This window comes from Saccopteryx leptura, chromosome 6, assembly GCF_036850995.1.
Source record: "Saccopteryx leptura isolate mSacLep1 chromosome 6, mSacLep1_pri_phased_curated, whole genome shotgun sequence".
Classification (NCBI taxonomy): Eukaryota; Metazoa; Chordata; class Mammalia; order Chiroptera; family Emballonuridae; genus Saccopteryx; species Saccopteryx leptura.
The window spans coordinates 44,743,355-44,768,004 of NC_089508.1; the positions used below are offsets into that span (position 1 = coordinate 44,743,355).

Below are 24,650 nucleotides of genomic sequence, written 5' to 3' on the forward strand. Positions count from 1 at the left end.
AAAAAATTCATGGCAAATCAGTGAATTTAATGTGAGAGATCAAAATCTATAAGCTGATATTGGAAGGCTTCTACTCTATATAGTTCCCTTACTCCTTATTGACCAAAAATGTGAACAGTCTTATGTTATATAGCTACTAAGAATTTATTAAATACAGGGGTTCCTCGGGTTACAACAGTCTTGACCTATGACGTTTCAAGTTTATGATGTTCTGTCTCACAAAAACTTCGTACAGGTAGAATCATCTCCAGTGTCTCCTGCATGTTCCTTAGGCATCCTGATTCACCTGACTCAGTATCTCCAGCACCTTCTACAGGTTCTCCTGCCTCTCCAGCTTCCTCCTCCCAATAGGTCACTCTCTCCCACCTTGCAAAGCCCCTTCAGTGTGCAAGCCAACCACAGGAATAAAGGGAAGGAATTTATTTTACACTCATTTTTATAATTCTTTCTGTTAGTGTAGTATAGTATACTTACGTCCTGTTTCATTTTCTGTGGCTTTGTTATGTCTTTATGTTATAGACTGTGATTTTACAACTGTGTTAGGATAGGTAAGTGATTTAGGCTAGGGTGTGTTTTGACTTACACCAAAATTCAGGTTACCTCACTTTTGTAAGGAAAGGAACTGTGTTGTAACCTGAGGACCCCTGTAAATAATTACCACTTAATAGTACAAATGCCACACAAGCATTCCTAATGAAGTTTTTTTTGGTGGCGGATTCCAACTTTTATTTACAAAAGACACAAATAATAGCCACATACATTACAGATCCTTCTGCAATAACCTGTGTTATTAAATTCTAGCATCCTCTCAAATATTTTTTTAGCTATACTTCTCACAGGAAAATGTAAAATATCTACGAAATTTTGAAATGCTAAAAATGAAAAGACAAAGAGGGAGGTAGGGAGGGAAAGAAGGAGGAAAGAAATGAGTAGGAATGAAAGAGAGAAAGAAACTAAGGGATGGAGAGGGGAAGACAACGAGTAAGTCGGAGACCCATTATGACTTACTAGGTCCTTGGGATTCAGAGGCCCTGGTTTTGAGAAACACAAATTTTAGAGGAGTCTATTTGATTAGAGTTGGCTAGTTATTTTCCTTTCCAAAGTAGGACAGGCATAGAGCTTCTTTATCTACCCTTAGGTTGGGGAAAAACTAAGTAAGTGTTAAAGAAATCTATCTCAGACAAGCTCCTAATCACAAGTTCTCTGATTTATTTTATTTTATTTTTTTAGTTCCCTGTCGAGTTTTGAGTCTTTTTTTTTACAGAGACAGAGAGTCAGAGAGAGGGATAGATAGGGACAGACAGACAGGAATGCAGAGAGATGAGAAGCATCAATAATCAGTTTTTCGTTGTTACACCTTAGTTGTTCATTGATTGCTTTCTTATATGTGCTTTGACCATGGGCCTTCAGCAGAGCTAGTAACCCCTTGCTCAAGCCAGCGACCTTGGGTCCAGGCTGGTGAGCTTTGTTTAAACCAGATGAGCCCGCGCTCAAGCTGACGACCTCGGGGTCTCGAACCTGGGTCCTCCACATCCCAGTCCGACGCTCTGTTCACTCTGCCACTGCCTGGTCAGGCCAATGGTGAACTTTTTACAGTTGGAGTGGTGATATTTGGTGCCACAAGCCTTTGGGGGAGACATGAAGCCAATTAGAGGCAAACTGAAGTTAAGCACTTTGACATGGTAGTGATCTTCTGGAATTCAGGGACTCTAAGCCACTTTTTTTTTTATCCAATATCACTACAGAGGTTGGCACACAATGTAAGTGGATTGATGATAATGTATTAAAACCATGAAGTCCTATAAGCCACCTAATGAATAAAGCATTAATTCTCCAATATATGACTCTTAAGGTACCTGGGGAAATTGGCAACATACTATGCATCCATGACTAACATATCTGATTCTTTTTTTTTTTTTTTTTTTTTTTTTTTTTTTTTTTTTAACAGAGGCAGAGATAGACAGGGACAGACAGGAACGGAGAGAGATGAGAAGCATCAATCATCAGTTTCTCGTTGCGCGTTGCGACTTCTTAGTTGTTCATTGATTGCTTTCTCACATGTGCCTTGACCGCGGGCCTTCAGCAGACTGAGTAACCCCTTGCTGGAGCCAGCGACCTTGGGTCCAAGCTGGTGAGCTCTTTGCTCAAGCCAGATGAGCCCGCGCTCAAGCTGGCGACCTCGGGGTCTCGAACCTGGGTCCTTCCGCATCCCAGTCCGACGCTCTATCCACTGCGCCACCACCTGGTCAGGCATCTGATTCATTTTTAATGCTCAAGTTAAGACTTTCACAGTTGACAAAACTATGAATCCCAATGCAGTTTTGTCAACTCATTTCAGTAACTGGTCAACTTCACTATCAGTATAGGCAGTTTTAGGAAAACACAGAATCGGACAAAGAGGTTGTATTATACACACACACACACACACACACACACACACACTTGTATATGCTTGCTAATTCTGACATACAAGAGGATAAATTTATATAGGACAATGCCTTTTCTATGAAAATGGCAAGATATACTAAAATTTACAATATAAAGTATTGAGTTTTGTTAAGACTAATACTAATGATTGGTCATAGATGTAATTTATTTAAGCATTCTTTTTTTTTTTTTTTTTTGGTGAATGAGAGAGACAGAGAGATAGACCGGAAGGGAGATGAGAAGCATCGATTGATAGTTGCAGCACCTTAGTTGTTCATTGATTGCTTCTCATATGTGCCTTGACTGGGGGGCTGCTGCAGAGCCAGTGACCCCCTTGCTCAAGCCAGCAACTATGGGGTTTCAAAGCTAAGTCCTCAGCCTCCTAGGCTGACGCTCTGTCCACTGTGCCACCACCTGGTCAGGCTACTTAACTATTCTTACGTAGAATATGATTTAAGTCCAGAATTGAGGGGAAGAGCTCTATAATTTCAAATGTTTTGAAATTAAAGTTGAATATTGTAAGAAAATCAATCACATGCGACATTCTGATTCTGATTAAATTTCTGATTACGTCAGAGGAACATTAACAATCTTAGCACTCAAGTACTGTATTTCCCCACGTATAAGACGCACACCTTCCCAAAAATTTTGGGGTCTAAAAACTGGGTGCATCTTATACAGTGGTTGTAGATTTTTTTACTTGCTTTTCCCACTTTTTCACGCTTGTTTTTGCGCTCATTGTTGAAGACTGATTTGTCATCAGACACAGATGAAAACAAGATAATGGATGGGAGTTTTGACAGTGATGAGGAGTTGTGTGAATTTTATGATGAATAAAACTTGAGTTCAGTATCTTTATGTAATACTTTGTTTTTCAAATTTCAGGCCCCAAAATTAAGGTGCATCTTATACAAGGAAAATATAGTAAATGTTTAGAGCCACTTGAATTCTTTTCAAGCACGAGTTTGAAACAAGCATTTGCAGTGGCAAATATAATTGTCACATGCTTAAAAGGGTGAATTAATGATACAGATTTACCATATAAAATACTCCATGTCTAAACACTGAATAGCACTAGTGATTATACTTACTATTTTGATGTAGTGAGCATGCAGATATATAATCACTTAAAGTCCATAGGGAAAAATATTTTAAAATATTATTTTGAAAGAAACATCATCACTTAGTACACCAAAATTATGTATATCCAACAGTAAGCTTTGGTGGTTCACAGACTAAATTCCACTGAACAAAAATAAACAGAAGTAACAAAGTAGGCTGAAGAAAATGAAGTCACTGATTAGAAGAGACACTTATTACTGCTTAAGAGCTTATACTTGAATATCTTTTTCAAGATAAAATAAAAAAGGCACAAGGCAGGTAATTTTTCTTCATACTACATAACTTCAACACTTTTACTCAGCACAATAATGTAAAAGAACCTATCTAACGTTTGAAATGCCTGCTTTTACCTTCTAGAAAAATACCAAAATAGCATTAGATATATGACCAGTTTTATTCTACTGGGTGTGACCTCCAACTTCCCTCCCTGCTACCTCTACATTGTCATTTCTTCCTTCATTTCTATGATCACAGCTAAGTTCTCTACCTCTACTCTTGATAACATTTCCCACCTTTACCAGGGCCTACTTCAACTTTTCTCTGCCTTAAACACAATCAAGTCTCCCATAAAATCTTCCAGTGATTCTAATGTTTCCTTTAGTTGCAACTGCTGCTTTCCATTACTAAATTTTTAAATGAGTACTATAACTTGATTTCCCCTTGAAGTGAAAACAGTTGTTTTTTTCTAATAAGAAAAGAAATAGTTATCTGGTTTGAAAATGGCTTAAGTGAACGTCTTTCTTTTTTTTGAAATTTTGTTTATTGATTTTAGAGAGAGGAGAAGGAGAGAAAGGGGAGGGGAAGCTTCAACTCATAGTAGCTGCTTCCTGTATGTGCCTTGACCAGTTTTGGAACCAGCCACCTCATCATTCTGGGTGTATGCTCTATCCACTGCCCCACCACAGGTCAGGCATAAGTGAAAGTCTTTTTGCTCCATCCTTTATTCAGAAGTTAGCCCAAAACAAGAAAAAATGAGAAATAAAAACACAAATCTCATCTTCCGTGAAACAGGAAGATATCTATAACTTGAGTCATAAAAGATGAGGGCAGAAAATGAACAGAGAAACAATAACTGACTCAGTATTGTAGAGGCAGGTAAAACCAGGCACAGAGGCGGCATGGATGAGAAGCCAGCCAGGAGAGCAGGAGAAGTTCCGGATTCAAAGGCGGTGCTATAGAATGTGCGGGGGTGTGGGTTGAGAACAGGTGAAAAATGGAGAGGTAGGTTGAAAATCTTCAAGAGTAGTTAGATCCCTCCAATTTTTACTCCCACACTTTGAGTAGAAGAGATACTGATTATTTGGAAATGCTGAACCAGAGAGGCGCGGACTTGGGATACCACACATAGCAAGGGCAGAGGGGAGGCTTTGGACTACAATAAGAATGAAAGTCCCCTGCTCCCTCAGCAGCCAGACTTATGCCTCCTAATAAGACTGGAAGATAGATACTTGGATGTACAAATAAAATGCCCAAAGAGAAAAAAGACCTATAGATACTGCTATCTGGGAATATTGCTAGGCCAGCCAAACACGCAGTGAATTTAGCACTCTATAAAAGCCTCACCTACTCACACGCAGCTTTCCCGTGGCACTGTTGTGCTTTCACTCTAGAACATGCATGCTCACAGATTATGTTTTGAAGAAAGCCTCTAACACAAACAACAGACACTAAAACATAAAGAACTTGGAGAAAACAGTAATTATAAAAGCAGGAAAAAAATTATTCTTCCAAATTAAGAGAAGAAATTACACCTACAAATGAGTAAGAAGGTGGGGACAATTAGAGTTAGAAAGTTTTGGCAATTAAAAATGATTGCAGAAATATTCAGTAAGGAAAGTTAGAGGATAAGTTGAGGAAATAACAGTAAATAGAAAAAAATGGTTAACGACAAAGAAAACTATAGGATTGAGGAAGTACGAGGTATCCAGCAGCCCGCAATGCACACTGGGAAAGCAGAGCACCAGATCCAAGATGGCTGCCAGCAAGAGGCTGTTGAAGGAGCTTGAAGAAATCCGCAAATGTGGAATGAAAAACTTCCGTAACATCCAGGTTGATGAAGCTAATTTATTGAGGTGGCAAGGGCTTATTGTTCCTGACAACCCTCCATATGATAAGGGAGCCTTCAGAGTCGAAATCAACTTTCCAGCAGAGTACCCATTCAAACCACCGACGATCACGTTTAAAACAAAGATCTATCACCCCAACATCGACGAAAAGGGGCAGGTCTGTTTGCCAGTAATTAGTGCTGAAAACTGGAAGCCAGCAACCAAGACTGACCAAGTAATCCAGTCCCTCATAGCACTGGTGAACGACCCACAGCCCGATCACCCGCTTCGGGCTGACTTAGCTGAAGAATACTCCAAGGACCATAAAAAGTTTTGTAAGAATGCTGAAGAGTTCACAAAGAAATACGGGGAAAAGCGACCTGTGGACTAAAACCTGCCGCGACTGATTCCAGCGAGAGCGAGCACAGACCCCAGCAGTGCAGTCAGATACCCCACTATGCAGGGCTGTGAAAACAGACACGTGCCACCGCCTGCGTTCGCTGGTGGCAGTTATTTCCTGCAGTTTTTTTTTTTTAAATCAAAAGTGGTCTAGGTAACCTGTAAAGAAAGGATTAAAAATTTAAGATGTTCTAGTTTTGCTTTCTTTGTTTTAAAAATCACTGCTTCAATCTAAAACAAACAAAAAAATCAATACAGACATTTTACAGAAAATAGTAACATGGAGGATGGAGGGGGAATATTATCAAAGAAACTATATTAGAAAATATCCCAGAACCGAAGGACATCAGTCTCCATATTGAAAGAGCACCAAACAACGTGGGGGGAAATACACATAAAGTTACATTATTCTAAAATGTTAGAGTCCCTGAGATAAGGAGATACTAGTCTTCCTACCTTATAGGCAACAGCACTATTTGGTATGCTTAAAATTTTTTTAAGAGGGTAAATCTCATATAAAGTGTTCTTACCACAATAGAATAAAATATGTAATAAAATAGCCCCTCCCCACTAAAGTCTTCTTGAGAGAGAAAAATCACACACACAAAAGAAGGGCATTTGGTTTCTCAACAGTATCTGGAAGCTACAGGCTAGTTTCCAACCTTGAAGAGAAAACCAACCAAACATGAGGATAAAAATAAAGAAAAACTCAGATGTATAAAACATCAACAATTTTACCTCATATTGGACAATGTGCTCTTTTAAAATTAGGGTGTAAAGCCAAAACAAAGGAAGCAACACAGGAAACAAGAAAACATAGGAGAGAGGAAAAGTGAATTCTGGAGATGAGGAGGAAGGGAGGTCTCCGGGCAACAGGGTATCAAGAGCTGCTGGAGATCAAGTCATTCATATAACCACACAAGGACATAAGGCTCCAGGGTGGAAGATCTTAAGAAAAAAGAAACAATTGACTTTTGGAAAATTCAACTGAGAAAATAAGAAAGCAATGTAAAAAGAATTGGGTAATTTGTTTTTTTCACTACAAAATAACTTATTACAACATACAACTCCAGCACATCCTCCTATGTGCAAGCACACACTGACTACCCTAACTAGGGTCCCCTTGTTTTCCCCTTGCCTGTGGAACTCTTCCATCAACTCTACCAGATAATGTATCTCCTTGGCCAAGGAATCTGCCTTCTTTCCGAGCCTCATTTCTCTTTTCCAGATCTTTCCATTCCCCTGTGAGGGTCTCCTGCTCTGCCCTCTTTTTCTGGCGGTACCTAGTGGCTGCTGTCTTGTCCTGCTCTTTTTTTCAGCTTTTTATCTTTTACACCCTCTACTTTTGTTGCTACCACCTCTTCTCCAGTAGGGTAATAGGGTTCGGGGTGGGCAGAGCCATAGAGGGCACCTGCAGACAGCGGGCTCCTATTTGGAGAGGCCTTGGGGGTAGAGGAACTATTTTGGGGAGAGCCCAGAAAGGACTCAGGGCTCATACAGATGCCACTATCATTGTCTGAGGTGGCATTCTCCTCCTTACTCATTACGGCAATATAAACAGTGGAATCTGATTTCCAATCTCCTTCAGAAATATAAACGTCAATGTCCAGCTCTAAAGGAATGATCTGGAGTTGAGGACTGGGTCTCTGGTAAAAGAGAAAGAGGTTTTAGGAAGGTGAAGGAGGCAACCTGGTCAGTTTTTGGTAAACTTTCTGGAAGATAGCCAATTGGGTTATCAGTCTGGAGTGGGGGATGGTTCTTTATTAATATCCTGGTTTAGCGGGTCAAAGAGATCACATGTGTCATCCAAAATGGCCAAAAACTCATTGGGCATGGCTTCCAGGTCATTTAAACTGAACAGGGTATCAAAGTCAAACTCCTTGAAATCCATTTTCTCCACCATCCAACCTGTCCCAGAGAAGGCATCCTGGCATCCTCCTTGCCCTTGTTTGAGGCATTGGCCAACTCACTCACCCACAAGCCATTCATTCATCTGAGCCTGCCTTAGCCTTATTGCTGGAGAAGCCATGAGGTTTGAAGTGCTTGGCCACCTCCAGATAGTCCTCAGAAACTTAGGCTTTGTTCAGCCCCCAACCACGACGGGTGGAATGGGGACATCAAGTCCCCTACCAACACCTCGCTGCTCAGGAAGCTCATTTGGTCATGTTGTGGGGTTTTGCTGGAATCAAGGAATGTGCTTAATTTGAAGGTGTCTTTGTCGGTTATAGCAGTGCCTCTGCTGGATGCTGTGAAAAGCGCTGTCTATGGCTTCAGCCATGGTAAGCCAGGAGGTCCCGCTACTGCCGCTGCCAAGGCCAATGCTGCCTCTAATGCGCCATGGCAGCTGCGGACCTGGGGGAGCGGAGGAGGGAAGGGACACTCTGGCAGAGGGACTCTACATCCACAGATGGAAGCAGGAGAAATGCAGAATTGGGTAATTACTGATTAAAGTCTAACATGCCTGACCTGTGGTGGAGCAGTGGATAGAGTGTCGACCTGGAATGCTGAGGTCACTGGTTGGAGACTCCAGCCCTGCCCAATCAAGGCACAAAGGAGAAGCAACTGTGAGTTGATGCTTCCTGCTCCGCCCTATCCTGTCTTTCTCTCACTCTCTCCAATCAATAAAAATCTTGAAAAAAAAAATGAACATTATACAAGAACAAAAACAGAATTATGAATTACATGACTCAGCAGTGAATGATATTCACCAAAACTGTGATATACTTGTAATCAAAGAATGCTAAGAGGAGACTAAAAGAGAGGGAAATCTTCATCTATCATAAGAACTCAACAGATAATGTCTAATAATTGATGAATCAAGACAGCAAAGTATAAACATATTATTTAGAAATATGAAGGTAATTATCAGAAAAAGTAAAAAAATGTGAAATTAGATGCCTTTGGGGTGGGTAGGAGAAAAATGCAGTGTTTCTCGGCTTACCTAAGTTTTTCAGCTTAATTTTAATTTTTAAAATGTTTCTGAAATGAGAAGCGGGGAGGCAAACACTCCCTAATGCGCTCAACTGGGATCCACTGGGCATGCCCACTAGGGGGCGATACTCTGCCCATCTGGAGCATTGCTCTGTTGCAACCAGAGCCATTCTAGCGCCTGAGGTGGAGGCCATGGAGCCATCCTCAGCACCTGGGCCAACTTTCTCCAGTGGAGCCTAGGCTGCGGGAGGGGAAGAGAGTTAGAGAGGAATGAGAGGGGGAGGGGTGGTAAAGGAGATGGGTGCTTGTCCTGTGTGCCCTGACTGGGTATTGAACCTGGGACTTCCACACGCCAGGCTGACGCTCTACCGCTGAGCCAACCGGCCAGGGCCTTCAGGTTAATTGTTAACTTAGGTGCATATATCATTTTGATTAATGTAAATTTAAAAAAGTAATTCATAGTCACTGTAAAAATTCACAGTAGACAAAGTTGAGTAGGAAAATGTAGAAACTATCCATAATCCTACCATGCAGTAACAATCTTTAAACATTTTCAGTATCTCTATTCATGTATATGACAAGGACAAAACACAGTGACAGCAGGCATAAAAAATATGGTTTGAGTGTAGTTTATTTTATACTAGCATATGACCTTGAAATCTCAGTTTCTTTATCTGTGAAAGTACTGATGCTATTTCTTTTTTATTTATTTTTTTAATTTTTAACTAATTAATTAATTAATTAATTTTTGGATTTTTCTGAAGCTGGAAACGGGGAGAGACAGTCAGACAAAATCCCGCATGCGCCCAACCGGTATCCACCCGCCACGCCCACCAGGGGCGGGAGATGCTCCACCCCTCTGGGGCGTCGCTCTGTCGCCAAGGAGCCATCCCTAGCGCCCGGGCCATCTTTGCTCCAATGGAGCCTTGGCTGCGGGAGGGGAAGAGAGAGACAGAGAGGAAGGGGGGGGTGGAGAAGCAAATGGGTGCTTCTCCTATGTGCCCTGGCCGGGAATCGAACCCTGGTCCCCCGCACGCCAGGCCGATGCTCTACCGCTGAGCCAACCGGCCAGGGCCTTCTTTTTTATTTTTAAAGATTTTATTTATTCATTTTAGAGAGCAGAGAGGTAGAGAGAGAGAGAAGAGGGAGGAGAAGGAAGCATCAACTCCCTTATGTGCCTTGAATGGGCAAGCCCAGGGTTTCAAACTGGCGAGGTCAAGTGTTCCAGGTCAACGCTTTATCCATTGTGCCACCACAGGTCAGGCCGATGCTGTCTATTTCATTGGCCTGTGAGGATTAAACGAAATAATGTATGTGAAGTATTCAACTCAGATTCTAAATGTATTATGTGCTTAGTACATATTAGCATAGTTTTTCTTTTTGAAAAAAGAAACAGATCTTATTTTATTAAAGCACCTAAGCCAGTATTATAGAAATAGCTAATGATGAAATTATAGACTACTTCTGTCTCTAATCCAATGTAAACCACAGTTTATGAGCAAATACAATTTTTGGGAGGATAACTAATTCTTCAAAGTCAAAAAGGATCAATATGCCAGATATAGCTGAAACTCAACAGACCATAAAGTTATATAACAAATTGACATTTTCCCCAAGAGAACTAATTTTCAGGCTTCCTGTAGACCAGGGGTCCACAAACAGAGCCTCGCTAGCCACATGCGGCTCTTTGGCCCCTTGAGTGTGACTCTTCCACGTGCGGGTACAAAGGCCAGCTTAGGAGTACCCTAATTAAGTTAATAACAATGTACCTACCTATATAGTTTAACTTTAAAAAATTTGGCTCTCAAAAGAAATTTCATTCTTTGTACCGTTGATATTTGGCTCTGCTAATGAGTTTGCCGACCACTGCAGTCTATACCAATTTACATGCTAACCTAACAGATTTACTTTGGCAAGGCTTATCAACTTGCATATAGTGGGTACTAAACAATCACCTCTAAATTTTAGGTTAACCATTCTTACAAGTGTTAATGCTGCAACTGTCCATAAAATAAAGTGAAAAATATCATTATCTTAGATAAATTTTCCATACATTTAACCTGTAATTAAAGAGTTAATGCACAGAAAATCTTCTGATTATCTTTCTGTATCTAATAATTATAGCCTTATATAAATTTTATATAGCTATTCTTTTGCTAGAAAAATGAGTTCATGTTTCAGAAGTCCTTTTTAAAATTATGATGGTAAAAAGTGATTTGGGAAAACATAGCATATCTATATATGAGCCAGGATGTCATTTAATGTTATAGTTTTTTTTTTTAAGAGTTTTTTAAATTGATTTTTGGAGAGAGGAGAGGGAGAAAGGAGACAGAGGGAGAGAGAGAAAGAGAAGGAGAGTTGAAAAAGAGGGGGAAGAAGAGGGAAGCATTTACTCATAGAAGTTGCTTCCTATATGTGCCTTGACTGGGCAAGCCCGGGATTCGAACTGGCAACCTCAGCATTCCAGGTCAACACTCTATCCACTGTTCCACCACAGGCTAGGCAATATTGTAGTTTTCAAAGTAGGAATAAAATTTATTTTCCATGTATATTTGTCTGAAAGTTAGGAAAATTAAATTTATTAGTATTGGCTACACGAATAACAATGTTCCAAACACTCGCTGTCAGATTTGTTACTAGTCTGAAGGTGTGCTGTTCCTAAGGGAGAGTTCCAAAAAGCCGAGACCTTGACTGTACCCTCGCCATTTCTTTGTTCACTTTCAGTGTACCACAACAGCTTGCATGTTTCTGGAATAGATTTGTGGACTGTATTATCTTTTTTTATTTTACAGAGACAGAGAGAGAGGGATAGACAGGGACAGACAGACAGGAATGGAGAGATGAGAAGCATCACTCATTAGTTTTTCATTGCGACACCTTAGTTATTCATTGATTGCTTTCTCATATGTGCCTTGACCTCGGGCCTTCAGCAGACTGAGTAACCCATTGCTCAAGCCAGCTTAGGTCCAAGCTGGTGAGCTTTTGCTCAAACCAGATGAGCCTGCACTCAAGCTGGCGACCTCGGGGTCTGGAACCTGGGTCCTCTGCATCCCAGTCCGATGCTCTATCCACTGAGCCACTGCCTGGTGAGGCTAGCCTGTATTATCTTAAATAAGAGAATACTCACAATACTTTGTAAATAGACATAGTACTGGAAATTTTTTATTTTTTTTTATTTTTTATTTTATTTTATTTTTTTACAGAGACAGAGAGTGAATCAGAGAGAGGGATAGACAGGGACAGACAGGGACGGAGAGAGATGAGAAGCATCAATCATTAGTTTTTCATTGCCCGTTGCAACACCTTAGTTGTTCATTGATTGCTTTCTCATATGTGCCTTGACCTTGGGCGGGCCTTCAGCAGACCGAGTAGCCCCTTGCTGAAGCCAGCAACCTTGGGTTCAAGCTGGTGGGCTTTTTTTGCTCAAACCAGATGAGCCCGTGCTCAAGCTGGCGACCTCGGAGTCTCGAACCTGGGTCCTCTGCATCCCAGTCCAACGCTCTATCCACTGCGCCACCACCTGGTCAGGCAGTACTGGAAATTTTATAACATGTAAAGTTTGCTAATTATCTCAGGGCAAAATATTTAAATAAGTTTTAAACTTTTTTTTTTTTTGTATTTTTCTGAAGCTGGAAACGGGGAGAGACAGTCAGACTCCCGCATGCGCCCGACCGGGATCCACCCGGCACGCCCACCAGGGGGCGACGCTCTGCCCACCAGGGGGTGATGCTCTGCCCCTCCAGGGCATCGCTCTGTTGCGACCAGAGCCACTCTAGCGCCTGGGGCAGGGGCCAAGGAGCCATCCTCAGCACCCGGGCCATCCTTGCTCCAATGGAGCCTCGCTGAGGGAGGGGAAGAGAGAGACAGAGAGGAAGGAGAGGGGGAGGGATGGAGAAGCAAATGGGCACTTCTCCTGTGTGCCCTGGCCGGGAATCGAACCCGGGACTTCTGCACACCAGGCTGATGCTCTACCACTGAGCCAACCAGCCAGGGCCTAAAGGCCTTTTTTGACAAACCAAGTTCCCAGATTCAGTAGCCATTTGTTCCCTCAATCTAGAATCAATTGCAATGACAGTTATTAAATGAATACCAGACATGGACACTGTACACTAATAAAAGACTTAAATAACATTTTGTTAGCTCTACTGATGCCTGGATTGTGGTTTAAAGTGAAGATCTCTATAAAAACTGTTAAAAAAGCCCATAATTAAATGGTTAACCTTTATTTACCTCGAAAATTCATTTATATTCTCTCTGATATTGAATAAGGAATCATTATTGTATATATTAGTTATTCATTGGACAACTACTATATCTACAATGGTAACATACATGTAAAGCCAAAATTCATGTTAATACTAAATTAAAATAAATTTCATCCTCTAAAGAATATTTATTACATAAAGAATTCACAAATATAGTATTATTCTAATAGTAATGCAGCCCAGAAACTTCCTTACCAAATTGATGATTCCAAAGTTTACCTGCCATTATGTGCTCCAAATCTCCTTGACAGCATTCTAATCACAGTCTGTAATATTTGAATTAAATTCTGTGGGTCATAGTTGGTGATATTTAATTATAGTATGATGTTTGTGTTGGATTCTGTGGAATCATTTAGGTTTTACAAATGGAATATACTGGATAGTAGACAACAGATGAATTTCTTGAAATGGTACAGAAAAAAATATATAAAAAATGGCTTTGTTCATGTGAGAAAAATCTCTGAGCTAAAAAAGTTCTTTCTTGCCTGACCTGTGGGGGTGCAGTGGATAGAGTGTGGACCTGGAACACTGAGGTCGCCTGTTCGAAACCTTGGGCTTACCTGGTCAAGTTCTTAACGACAAGCAGGAAATGAACAACTAAAGTGACTCAACTATGACTTGTTGCTTCTTGCTACCCCCCTCCCTCTGTAAAATCAATAAATATAATTAAAGGTTTTTTTCCCCCCTCATTACAAAACGAATACAAGTTCATATTCCAGTATATTTTAAAGTACAGTTGATCTTTGAACAATGTGGGGGTTAAGGGCATTGACCACCCATGCATGCAGTTGAAAATTTGTATATGATATTTGGCTCTCCCAAAACTAAGCTAATAATAACTTACTGTTGACCAGCAGCCTCACAGATAACATAAACAGTCAATACATATTTTGTTATGTTATACATGTTATAACATGTATATGTTGTAATATATGTTACAGTATTACAGGGGTCCCCAAACATTTTACACAGGGGGCCAGTACACTGTCCCTCATACCGTTGGATGGCTGCCACATACAGTGCTCCTCTCACTGACCACCAATGAAAGAGGTGCCCCTTACGGATGTGCGGAGGAGGGGTGGGGGGGGGCGGATAAATGGCCTCAGGGGGCCGCATGCGGCCCGCTGGCCGTAGTTTGGGGACGCCTGCAGTAGTATGTATACCATATATGTATTATATGCCATATTCTTACAGTAAAGTAAGCTAGAAAAAAATGTTATTAAGAAAGGTGTAATGGGTCCTGGATGGTTAGTTCAGCGGTAGAGCGTTGGCCTGGCGTGTGAAAGTCCCGGGTTCAATTCCCGCCCAGGGCACACAGGAGAAGTGCCCATCTGCTTCTCCACCCTTCCCCCTCTCCTTTCTCTCTATCTCTCTCTTTTGGGAGAGAAGAAGGGGAGAAAAGAAAAACAGACATCAATTTGTTGTTCTACTTATTTATACATTCATTGATTGATTCTTGTATGTGCCCTGACCAGGGATAAAACCCTGTAACCTTGGCATATTGGTACAACGCTCTAACCAACTGAGTTAATGAGGCCAGGGCCATTACAACTTTCTTTTTTGTATTTTTCCAAAGTTAGAAGTGGGGAGGCAGAGAGACAGACTCCTGTATGCACCTGACCGGAAACCATCCGGCATGCCCACCAGGGGGTGATGCTCCCTGTAAAAGAACATATGTAGGCCCTGGCCGGTTGGCTAAGCGGTAGAGCATCGGCCTGGCGTGCGGGGGACCAGGGTTCGATTCCCGGCCAGGGCACATAGGAGAAGCGCCCATTTGCTTCTCCACCCCCCACCCCCTCCTTCCTCTCTGTCTCTCTCTTCCCCTCCTGCAGCCCAGGCTCCATTGGAGCAAGGATGGCCCGGGCGCTGGGGATGGCTCCTTGGCCTCTGCCCGGGGCGCTGGAATGGCTCTGGTCGCGGCAGAGCGACGCCCTAGAGGGGCAGAGCATCGCCCCCTGGTGGGCGTGCCGGGTGGATCCCGGTCGGGCGCATGCGGGAGTCTGTCTGTCTCTCCCCGTTTCCAGCTTCAGAAAGAAAGAAAGAAAAAACAAACAAACAAACAAAAAAACCATATGTAAAAGATGTAGCCTGACCTCTGGTGGCGCAGTGGATAAAGCGTCGACCTGGGAATACTGAGGTCGCCGGTTCAAAACCCTGCACTTGTCTGGTCAAGGCACATATGGGAGTTGATGCTTCCTGCTCCTCCCCTCCTCTCTCTCTCTCCCCTCTCTAAAAAAAAAAGAAAAAAAAAAAGAAAAAAAAAGATGTAAAAGAAATTCCTATTTATTTACAGGTATAATGATTCATGCAATGATAATGAAGCATCAGCAACATCAATGCTTTATGGTAGTCTTGTGTAATTGATATCACTGCATCACAGCAGCCGAGCTTATATACTAATGAATGGTTATAAAATTTTTATGGCATAGAGTATTACAGTCATTCGTAATACAGTATCGTAAACATTGTTACATAAAGTTTAAAAAAATTTTTTTTTTTTCTCCATTTTTCTGAAGCTGGAAACAGGGAGAGACAGTCAGACAGACTCCCGCATGCGCCCGACCGGGATCCACCCGGCACGCCCACCAGGGGCGACGCTCTGCCCACCAGGGGGCGATGCTCTGCCCATCCTGGGTGTCACCATGTTGCGACCAGAGCCACTCTAGTGCCTGGGGCAGAGGCCACAGAGCCATCCCCAGCGCCCGGGCCATCTTTGCTCCAATGGAGCCTTGGATGCGGGAGGGGAAGAGAGAGACAGAGAGGAAAGCGCGGCAGAGGGGTGGAGAAGCAAATGGGCGCTTCTCCTGTGTGCCCTGGCCGGGAATTGAACCCGGGTCCTCCGCACGCTAGGCCGATGCTCTACCACTGAGCCAACCGGCCAGGGCAAGTTTTAAAATTTTTATTCCTTTTAATGAGAGAGGGAGAAAGAGAGAGACAGGAACATGGAGCTGTTCCTGTATGATGTTATATATTTTTGTAAAACCCATGATGATAGGCTAAGCAGTTTCTCCAATTATGAGAGGCATGCTGTACACTAATGTAATTCTTGAAAAGCAAAGTTATAAAACAGTAAGAAAACTAGCACATAATTTTATACTAAGTATCACTCACCCAGGCCTATGCAAGGATAGGCTATCCACTTTGCAAATTTTGCACATGATGCTCCACACGATGAATATTTAGACAATTATGATGACACAAAAACCTCTCATACAGTTCCTGCTGTACAGTATTAGATTTTCACATGAAGACACTCACACATACACACAACAGATAAATTTATTAGCTGTACAACATGATACTATTTACTATTAACTGAGTGGGAAGTGGATCATCATTAAGGTCTTCATCTTTGTCTTTAGATTGAGTAGGCTAAGGAGTAAAACAAGAGGAGGGTTTGGTCTTGCTATCTCAGGGGTAGCAGAGGCAGAAATGGGAGAGCTACAAGGGGAGGTGAGAGACCTATATTTGGTGTAAGTTTATGAAAATACATTTTCATTTTTGTCTGATAATTTTCATTTTTCATTTCTTTAAAAATATTTCCTGCCCTGGCCGGCTGGCTCAGTGGGAGAGCGTCCGCCAGGCGTGTGGAAGTCCTGGGTTCAATTCCCAGTCATGGCACACATAAGAGCCCATATGCTTCTCCACCCCTCCCCCTCTCCTTCCTCTCTGTCTCTCTCTTCCCCTTCTGCAGCCAAGGCTCCATTGGAACAAAGTTGGCCCAGGCGCTAAGGATGGCTCCATGGCCTCCGCCTCAGGTGCTAGAATGGCTCTGGTTTCAACAGAGCAATGCTCCAGATGGACAGAGTATTGCCCCCTAGTGGGCACGCCAGGTGAATCCTGGTCAGGAACATGCGGGAGTCTGACTGCCTCCCCGCTTCTAACTTCAAAGGAAAAATTTTCCCTAAGTCCTCTGCCACCATTTATTTTAGATGCAGTGCTGTATCATAGAAGGGTCTATGTCATAAAAATGTCAAAAGCCACCTTGAATTATCAAAATCCTTCTGCCAGATTATCTATTGTAAATTTGTTTTCTAATACTGTTTCTTCTATATCTTTTTCCTCATATCTAGCTCTGATTTGTAAATACTCATCTCCATCAAGTCATCTTCTGTTAATTTCTCTGGAGCAGTATCTATTACCTCTGCATTAAAAACCTGTTCAAGTAAACAGATATTCTTTCTCCTCAATGATTTTTTTTTCCCCTCAATGATTTTCTTAATGACATCAGGGAACATTTGTTGCCTCTTGATCAGCAGAAACTGCTTCTCCTGTTATCTTGACATTTTTTAAGCCAAATCTATTTCTGAAGTAATCAAACGATCCTTTGCTGGCATTACATTTTCTAGCTTTAGATCCTTCACTTTCCCTTTGCTTTAAGTTGTCATATAATGGCTTTGCTTTTTCTCAAATCACATTAGTTTATAGGTATGCCTTTCTTACAGCAATTCTGTACACGTATAAAAGCTGCATTTTCTTTTCTTTTTATTCATTGATTTTAGAGAGAGAGAACGACAGAACATCGATCTGCTCCTGAATGTGTCCCAACCAGGGATCCAACCCGCAACCTCTGTGCTTTGGAAAGATGCTCTAAACAATGCAGCAATCGGTCTGGGCAAAGCTGCATTTCAATATAAGACAAAAAGGTTATTTCATAGGGAGTTGAGGGGACTGGATCACAGACAGTGAAGAGATGAGCCAAAAAACGTGTGTGTATATACTGCTCACAAAAATTAGGGATGTTTCAAAATAAATATGAAACGATAAAATATCCCCTAATTTTTGTGGGCAGTAAAACACATATATAGAGACAACAAAATAGCAATAGCCAGAGGGAAAAGGCAGAAAGAAGGAAAAGAGGAAAAGGGAGGGAAATGGTGGTGGAAAGACTTTGCATGGGACATGGGGGCATGATGAGGTGTTTAGACGGTGTTATACTGAGTTGACTTGAAGCCATGTCAACACAATAAATTAAAAAAATATTTAAAAAAAAGGTTATCTTGCAAAAAGTGCACAGTTTTTACACCTGTTGGCATAGCAGTAGTGACAGTTTCACAAATTTCCTCTTCTGTTTTACAACGGTCTTGACACTGATTCATTTACCTTGAAATGTTACAATTTATTCCTGATTCTTGGGAGCTCTTCTAGAATCACTAGTGGCACTTCGTACGGGTCCCATGTTGTTATTCAAGGTTTATGGCCTGACCATGTGGTGGCACAGTGGATAGAGGATCGGCCTGGGATGCTGAGAACGCAGGTTCAAAACCTGGAGGTCACCAGCTTGTGTGGGGTCTCCAGCTTGAGCATGGGATCACAGACATGACCACATGGTCTTTGGCTTGAGCCCAAAGGTCATTGGCTTGAAACACAAGGTCGCTGGCTTGGGCAAGGGGTCACTGGCTCAGCTAGAAGCCCCCCTCCCCATCAAGGCACATATGAGAAGCAATCAATGAACAACTAAGGTGCCACAACTATGAGCTGATGCTTCTCATCTTTCTCCCTTCCTGTCTGTCCCTTTCTCTCTCTCTCTCTCTCTCTCTCTCTACAGTATTGCACTAAATGATGGGAAACATGCAAGAATCACCAGAGATTATTTTTTATTGCAATTTACTGGAGACAAACTGCTCACAATGAGATGATTAGTGTCACAGATCTTTTAAAGCAGATATTCATAACACTTGAGCTCACCACAATAGCAACAGGAAGTGGCTATGAAATTATTACAATGGTACAGAATATACTAATTTTATGCAGTTATGACTTAATACTACAACTTTATGCTTGTTTACATTTCTCTCCACTGTGAATGACATAATGTACAGTCTATAAATGTGTGCCTAAGTTTTAATTAATTTTTTATAATGGATTTCTGTATATTTTATGGTAGTAAATGTTAAAATAGACTAGTAGCTATTTTATGCATTTATGACATCCCTAACTTTTTCTTAATTGTTCAATTTTTCTTGGCTATGCTATTTATCTGTGAGTTTTTTCAAATTCTCAGAAATCTCCAAAAATTTTTCCAGTATGTTTATTGAAAAAAATCTGCATAGCCCTGGCTGGTTTGCTTAGTGGTAGAGCGTCGGCCTGGCGTGCAGGAGTCCCAGCTTCGATTCCTGGCCAGGGCACACAGGAGAAGCGCTCATCTGCTTCTCCAACCCTCCCCCTCTCCTTCCTCTCTGTCTCTCTCTTTCCCTCCCGCAGCCAAGGCTCCACTGGAGCAGTTTGCCCGGGCGCTGAGGATGGCTCTGTAGCCTCTGCCTCAGGCGCTAGAATGGCTCTGATTGTGGCAGAACGACGCCCCAAGATGGGCAGTGCATTGCCCCCTGGTGGACATGCCGGGTGGATCCCGGTTGGGCGCATGCGGGAGTCGGACTGCCTCCCCGTTTTCAGGTTCCGAAAAATACAAAAAAAATAAAAATAAAAATCTGCATATAAGTAGACCAATGCAGTTCAAACTTGTGTTGTTCAAGGGTCAACTGTGTTTCCTTTTTCATGCTACCAGTCACGGCTCATGGGACTTAACTGGATTAAACAACAACAAAAAGGAAACGATAAGTACTACTGTATGTTCAGTACTCTCCTTCTGTTTTCCCACTTTCTCCACTTACTTTCTTAATAATACTCTGCTTGTGCCAGTGTTCCCCAACCGGTAGTCTTATGGACACTAGTCCTAAAAGATGTTAATACATTTTCCAGGGAAATAGGAGTTTCCTTGTCAAACAAGTTTGGGAAATGTTTCTCCTCTTAAAGATTGTAATGCATATTCGGCAAAAGGTTCCAAGAGATCCTTCAGTCAAGAAATCTGTTTAAGCCATAGTTTTCCTATATTTATCTTACCACAAGTCCTTTTTGGGGAATAAATTTTGAGAAAACATTTAACTCGTGCAAATATTAAAATGAGTGTATATTTCCTGAGAATGCTAGCTAAAAATAAAGAGAAATGTCCAGGAACCTGTAATTGAAGAAAGTTAATCTACAGCAGCGATTTTTAATTGGTGTGCGCAAGGTATTTTAAAACATGCAATACCTGGCCCTGGCCGGTTGGCTCAGCGGTAGAGCGTCGGCCTGGCGTGCGGGGGACCCGGGTTCGATTCCCGGCCAGGGCACATAGGAGAAGCGCCCATTTGCTTCTCCACCCCCCCTCTCCTTCCTGTCTTTCTCTTCCCCTCCCGCGGCCGGGGCTCCATTGGAGCAAGGATGGCCCGGGCGCTGGGGATGGCTCCTTGGCCTCTGCCCCAGGCGCTGGAGTGGCTCTGGTCCCGACAGAGCAATGTCCCGGGGGGCAGAGCGTTGCCCCCTGGTGGGCGTGCCGGGTGGATTCCGGTCCGGCGCATGTGGGAGTCTGTCTGACTGTCTCTCCCCATTTCCAGCTTCGGAAAAATACAAAAAACAAAAAAAAAGAAAAAAAAACAAAAACAAAAACATGCAATACCTGACTATTTAATCAGGGGCACTGACCCTCTTTCTCCTTAGACTGTCAAATAAAATAATGACAACAGCTAACAGAACAATAGCCATTTCATGTGAATGAATCAAAACTATATGTATTTTTTTGTCAGACTGGCAAAATATATATATATTTTTTGGTGTGTCGCAGAATTTTAGTAATTAGTTTATGTGTACCATGAGATGAAAAAAGTTGAAAATTACTGATCTAGAGTAAAGAGAGCAGAAAATGAAGAGCTGGCAGGCAGTATGTGGACTTCTAAAAGTGGAAGGACCTTAACAGAATCTTAAAAACTAGAATATTTAAGATATACTATTATAATACTTTATGGAATAAACTGAATTGTACAAATATATTTTTTACTTGTAATTTTTAAATTATAAAACAATACATGCTCATTATAAAATATATGGAACATTCAGAAAAGTTTTAAAAAGAGGAAAAACACTATACAGTTGATGCTTGAGCAACATGTTTGAACTGCATGGGTCTACCTACGTGCATGCGGATTTTCCCCAATAACTATGTACACTACTGTAAATGTATTTTCTCTTCCTGATAATTTTTGTAATAACATATTCTTTTCTCTAGCTTACTTTATTGTAAATAAATACATATACATACATATTAAATATAAAATGTGTTAATAGATAGATTCATGGTAAACAGCTCTCCCTCTCCCTCCCCCTCCCCCTCCCCCTGCCATGGCTCAAATGGTTTGAGCAATTGGCCTGGGCACAGAGGACAGCCCCATGGCCTCTCTTCAGGCACTAAAATAGCTCAGTTGCCAAGTAATGGAGCAGTGGCCCCAGATGGGCAGAGCATTGCTTGGTACGGGGCTTGCCTGGTGGATCCCAGTCAGGGTGCATGCTGGAGTCTATTTCTCTGCCTCTCCACCTATCACTTAACAAAACAACAACAACAACAAAAAATAAAAAACAAAAGAAGAAGCATGAGCTGCTAAGTCATCAAACAGGCTAAAATTAAGACTTTGTCACTTACTAGTCAACTGACTTTAAAAATCTTTTAGCTTCAATAGTCCCTTCGTAAACTTCTAGATAATGCTAGCTGCCTTATGTTTTTACTGCCAGGATTAAAATGTACAAAAACAACATATACATTCAGCTTAATAAAAATACATATTAGCTTCTTTCCAGTATTACTCATAACTTTTCATGTAGAAGCTAATTTCTAAAAATAAAAGGTGGGAAAGTAGCAAAATTAAGATTAAAAAAGAGATAAAGGCTATAAAAATCTTTACAAAGACATACTTCGAAAAGCTGAGGCCGAAGAGGCTTCAGCATTTCTGAAATATCCTAAAGCACTTTATACCAGTGGTCCCCAACCCCTGAACCGCGGACCGGTACTGGTCTGTGGGCCATTTGGTACCGGTCGCAGAGAAAGAATAAATAACTTACATTATTTCTGTTTTATTTATATTTAAGACTGAACGATGTTTTATTTTTTAAAAATGACCAGATTCCCGCCTGACCTGTGGTGGCGCAGTGGATAAAGCGTTGACCTGGAAATGCTGAGGTCGCCGGTTCGAAACCCTGGGCTTGCCTGGTCAAGGCACATATGGGAGTTGATGCTTCCAGCTCCTCCCCCTTCTCTCTCTCTGTTTCTCTCTCTCCCTCTCTCTCTCCTCTCTAAAAAAAAAAATGAATAAATAAAATTAAAAAAAAAAAAAAAAAAGACCAGATTCCCTCTGTTACATCCGTCTAAGACTCACTCTTGACGCTTGTCTCGGTCACGTGATACATTTATCCGTCCCACCCTAAAGGCCAGTCCGTGAAAATATTTTCTGACATTAAACCGGTCCATGGCCCAAAAAAGGTTGGGGACCACTGTTTTATATTACTCGTGATAATAACCACACTATTTTTAAAAAGTCTTACATTCTTTTCATTTTTTTAGCGGGGTGGGAGGGGATAGACAGGAAGGAAGAGATGTGAAGCATCAAATCAATTCTTCGTTGCAGCACCTTAGTTGTTAATTGATTGCTTTCTCCTAACTGCCTTGACTGGGGGCTCCAGCAGAGCCAGTGACCCCTTGCTCAAGCAAGCGACCTTGGGCTTAAAGCCAGTGACATTTGGGCTCAAGCCAGCGACCATAGGGTCATGTTTATGATCCCACGCTCAAGCTGGCAACCTTGGGGTTTCGTACCTGGGTCCTCAGCATCCCAGGCTGACACTCTATCCACTGCACCACTGCCTGGTCAGGCAAAAGTCTTAAATTCTTTAAAAATATTATGGTTGTATATAAACAAACTTTGATTATACAAATTTTGTAGCTTTTATAAGCTAATTTAGTAAATAAATAGATTTCAAGAGAAACAGTTGGCAAAATATTTTTTAAACTGATTATAGATTATTCTTTCCATTGCTTTATAATAATTACATATGGTTACATTTAAGCTTGAAAACAAGTTTTACCTACAAACTAGTGTAAGGTAACTATAGGCTTAAATAAAATATCCTGGTATGTTTCACTAACTTCTAAATTTTATGGCAACAGTTACAATTTGAAGAGGAAGTGTGGTCAGACTACCTCGGATTAGAAGGTAAAAGACTTAGGTTCTATTTGTAGCTCAGACATTTGGTAGGAGTGTGACTTAGGACCTTTCTGAGTATCCAAGTGCTTTTCATCGATAAAACACTGATTATATTTGTCTTGCTGTGGTAAGGATTGTATTTGAATCTTGTGTTGTTAATTGTAACAACACAAGATTCAAATACTGGCCTGACCAGGCAGTGGCGTAGTGGATAGAGCGTCGGACTGGGATGCAGAGGACCCAGGTTCGAGACCCCGATGTCGCCAGCTTGAGTGCGGGCTCCTCTGGCTTGAGCAAAAAGCTCATCAGCTTGGACTCAAGGTCACTGGCTCAAGCATGGGTTACTCGGTTTGCTATAGCCCCACGGTCAAGGAACATATGAGAAGGCAATCAATGAACAACTATGGATGTTGCCAGGAAAAACTGAGGATTGATGCTTCTCATCTCTCTGCATTCCTGTCTGCCTGTCCCTATCTATCCCTCTCTCTGACTCTCTCTCTGTCCCTGTAAAAAAAAAAAAAAAAAAAAAAAAGATTCAAATACTGGCTGTTTTTAGGCAGAGGAACTAGGTAGCTAGGAGTAGGACTTTTATTGTACTCCCTTTTATACCCGAGGTTTATACAATACATGCGCAAGTATTACCCCAAAATAAATGTAAAAGGCTGGTGAGTTTAGGATGCTTTCAGAGATATAACAATCTTCAGATTTCTAAACTACTTTGTGTTATTTTTCCAATATCTGTTCTGTTATTGTTATTTTCTCTTTCAGCCTTTCCTTTCATAGGATTAATGGAATTTATATACATATTTTATTGAAGAGGTATTTTTAAAACTCCTTTCATAAGGCAATATTGGTATGTCTCTTGGATAAACTGACTCTCTAAGATTATATGGTATTATTTATGTAGATAATACCACCATCAGTGGAATAGTAATAAATATATCCATGTTTTCTCACCTTATTGCCCTTGAGACCAACAATATTTGTGAGCGCAATGGTACAGTGAGTGGTTACAACAGAGCAGGGCTAACTGAACTTCATGGCAATTGAATCTGCTCCATTGGCATCATTTTCAGTGAGTTCATTCAGCTACCTACTTCAGTGAGACATGCGCTGTTAATGATAAATCCATTTGGAAAATTTTGACAGCCACATCAGTGACAGACAACTATATTGGTTTCTTTTTTAAAAGCTATGTGATCTTAAATTACTAGAAATTTTGCTAACATTTAAGTTAAACACATTACATTACTGCACTATCATCTCGTACATATTATTTGAATGTCTTTTTTCCTCAGGAAGATCATGAACTCACTGAAGACATTAAAATGTACAGCCATTTGACTAAAACAGAAATGGAATTGTGAAAATATACTAGCAAACACAGAATGTCTTTTAATATTTGAAAATTTTTACTGGATAATGATGTAAACTGACTCCATTTTAAATGAAACCAC

At 41.3% G+C, this 24,650-nt stretch overlaps 2 protein-coding genes and 1 pseudogene across 5 annotated transcripts in view; 1 reads left to right on the forward strand and 2 right to left on the reverse strand.

Annotated features, from left to right (window-relative positions):
- Window positions 1-24,650, reverse strand: part of LOC136376365 (suppressor of cytokine signaling 4) — a 31,974-nt gene that overhangs the window by 5,550 nt on the left and 1,774 nt on the right. The window contains exon 2 of one of the 3 annotated variants that reach the window (XM_066342347.1): window positions 1,519-1,625. The exons of 1 other annotated variant lie outside the window; for it this stretch is intronic. The gene's annotated coding sequence lies outside the window, so the exon portion shown is untranslated. Of the gene's footprint in view, window positions 1-1,518; window positions 1,626-15,282; window positions 15,419-24,650 lie in introns of all 3 variants that reach the window. One more of the 3 variants, XM_066342349.1, reaches the window with a different exon arrangement.
- On the forward strand, window positions 5,521-5,985 carry LOC136376645 (ubiquitin-conjugating enzyme E2 L3-like). Of its 2 annotated transcripts, XM_066342848.1 has the most exons (2): window positions 5,521-5,547; window positions 5,644-5,985. In XM_066342848.1, the coding sequence occupies exons 1-2, from the start codon at window positions 5,521-5,523 to the stop codon at window positions 5,983-5,985; spliced, it is 369 nt and encodes a 122-aa protein (XP_066198945.1). The 2 variants fall into 2 exon arrangements, with proteins under 2 accessions (XP_066198945.1, XP_066198944.1); XM_066342847.1 differs by having other exon boundaries at window positions 5,521-5,985.
- Window positions 6,144-8,150, reverse strand: LOC136377052 (cyclic AMP-dependent transcription factor ATF-4 pseudogene; annotated as a pseudogene).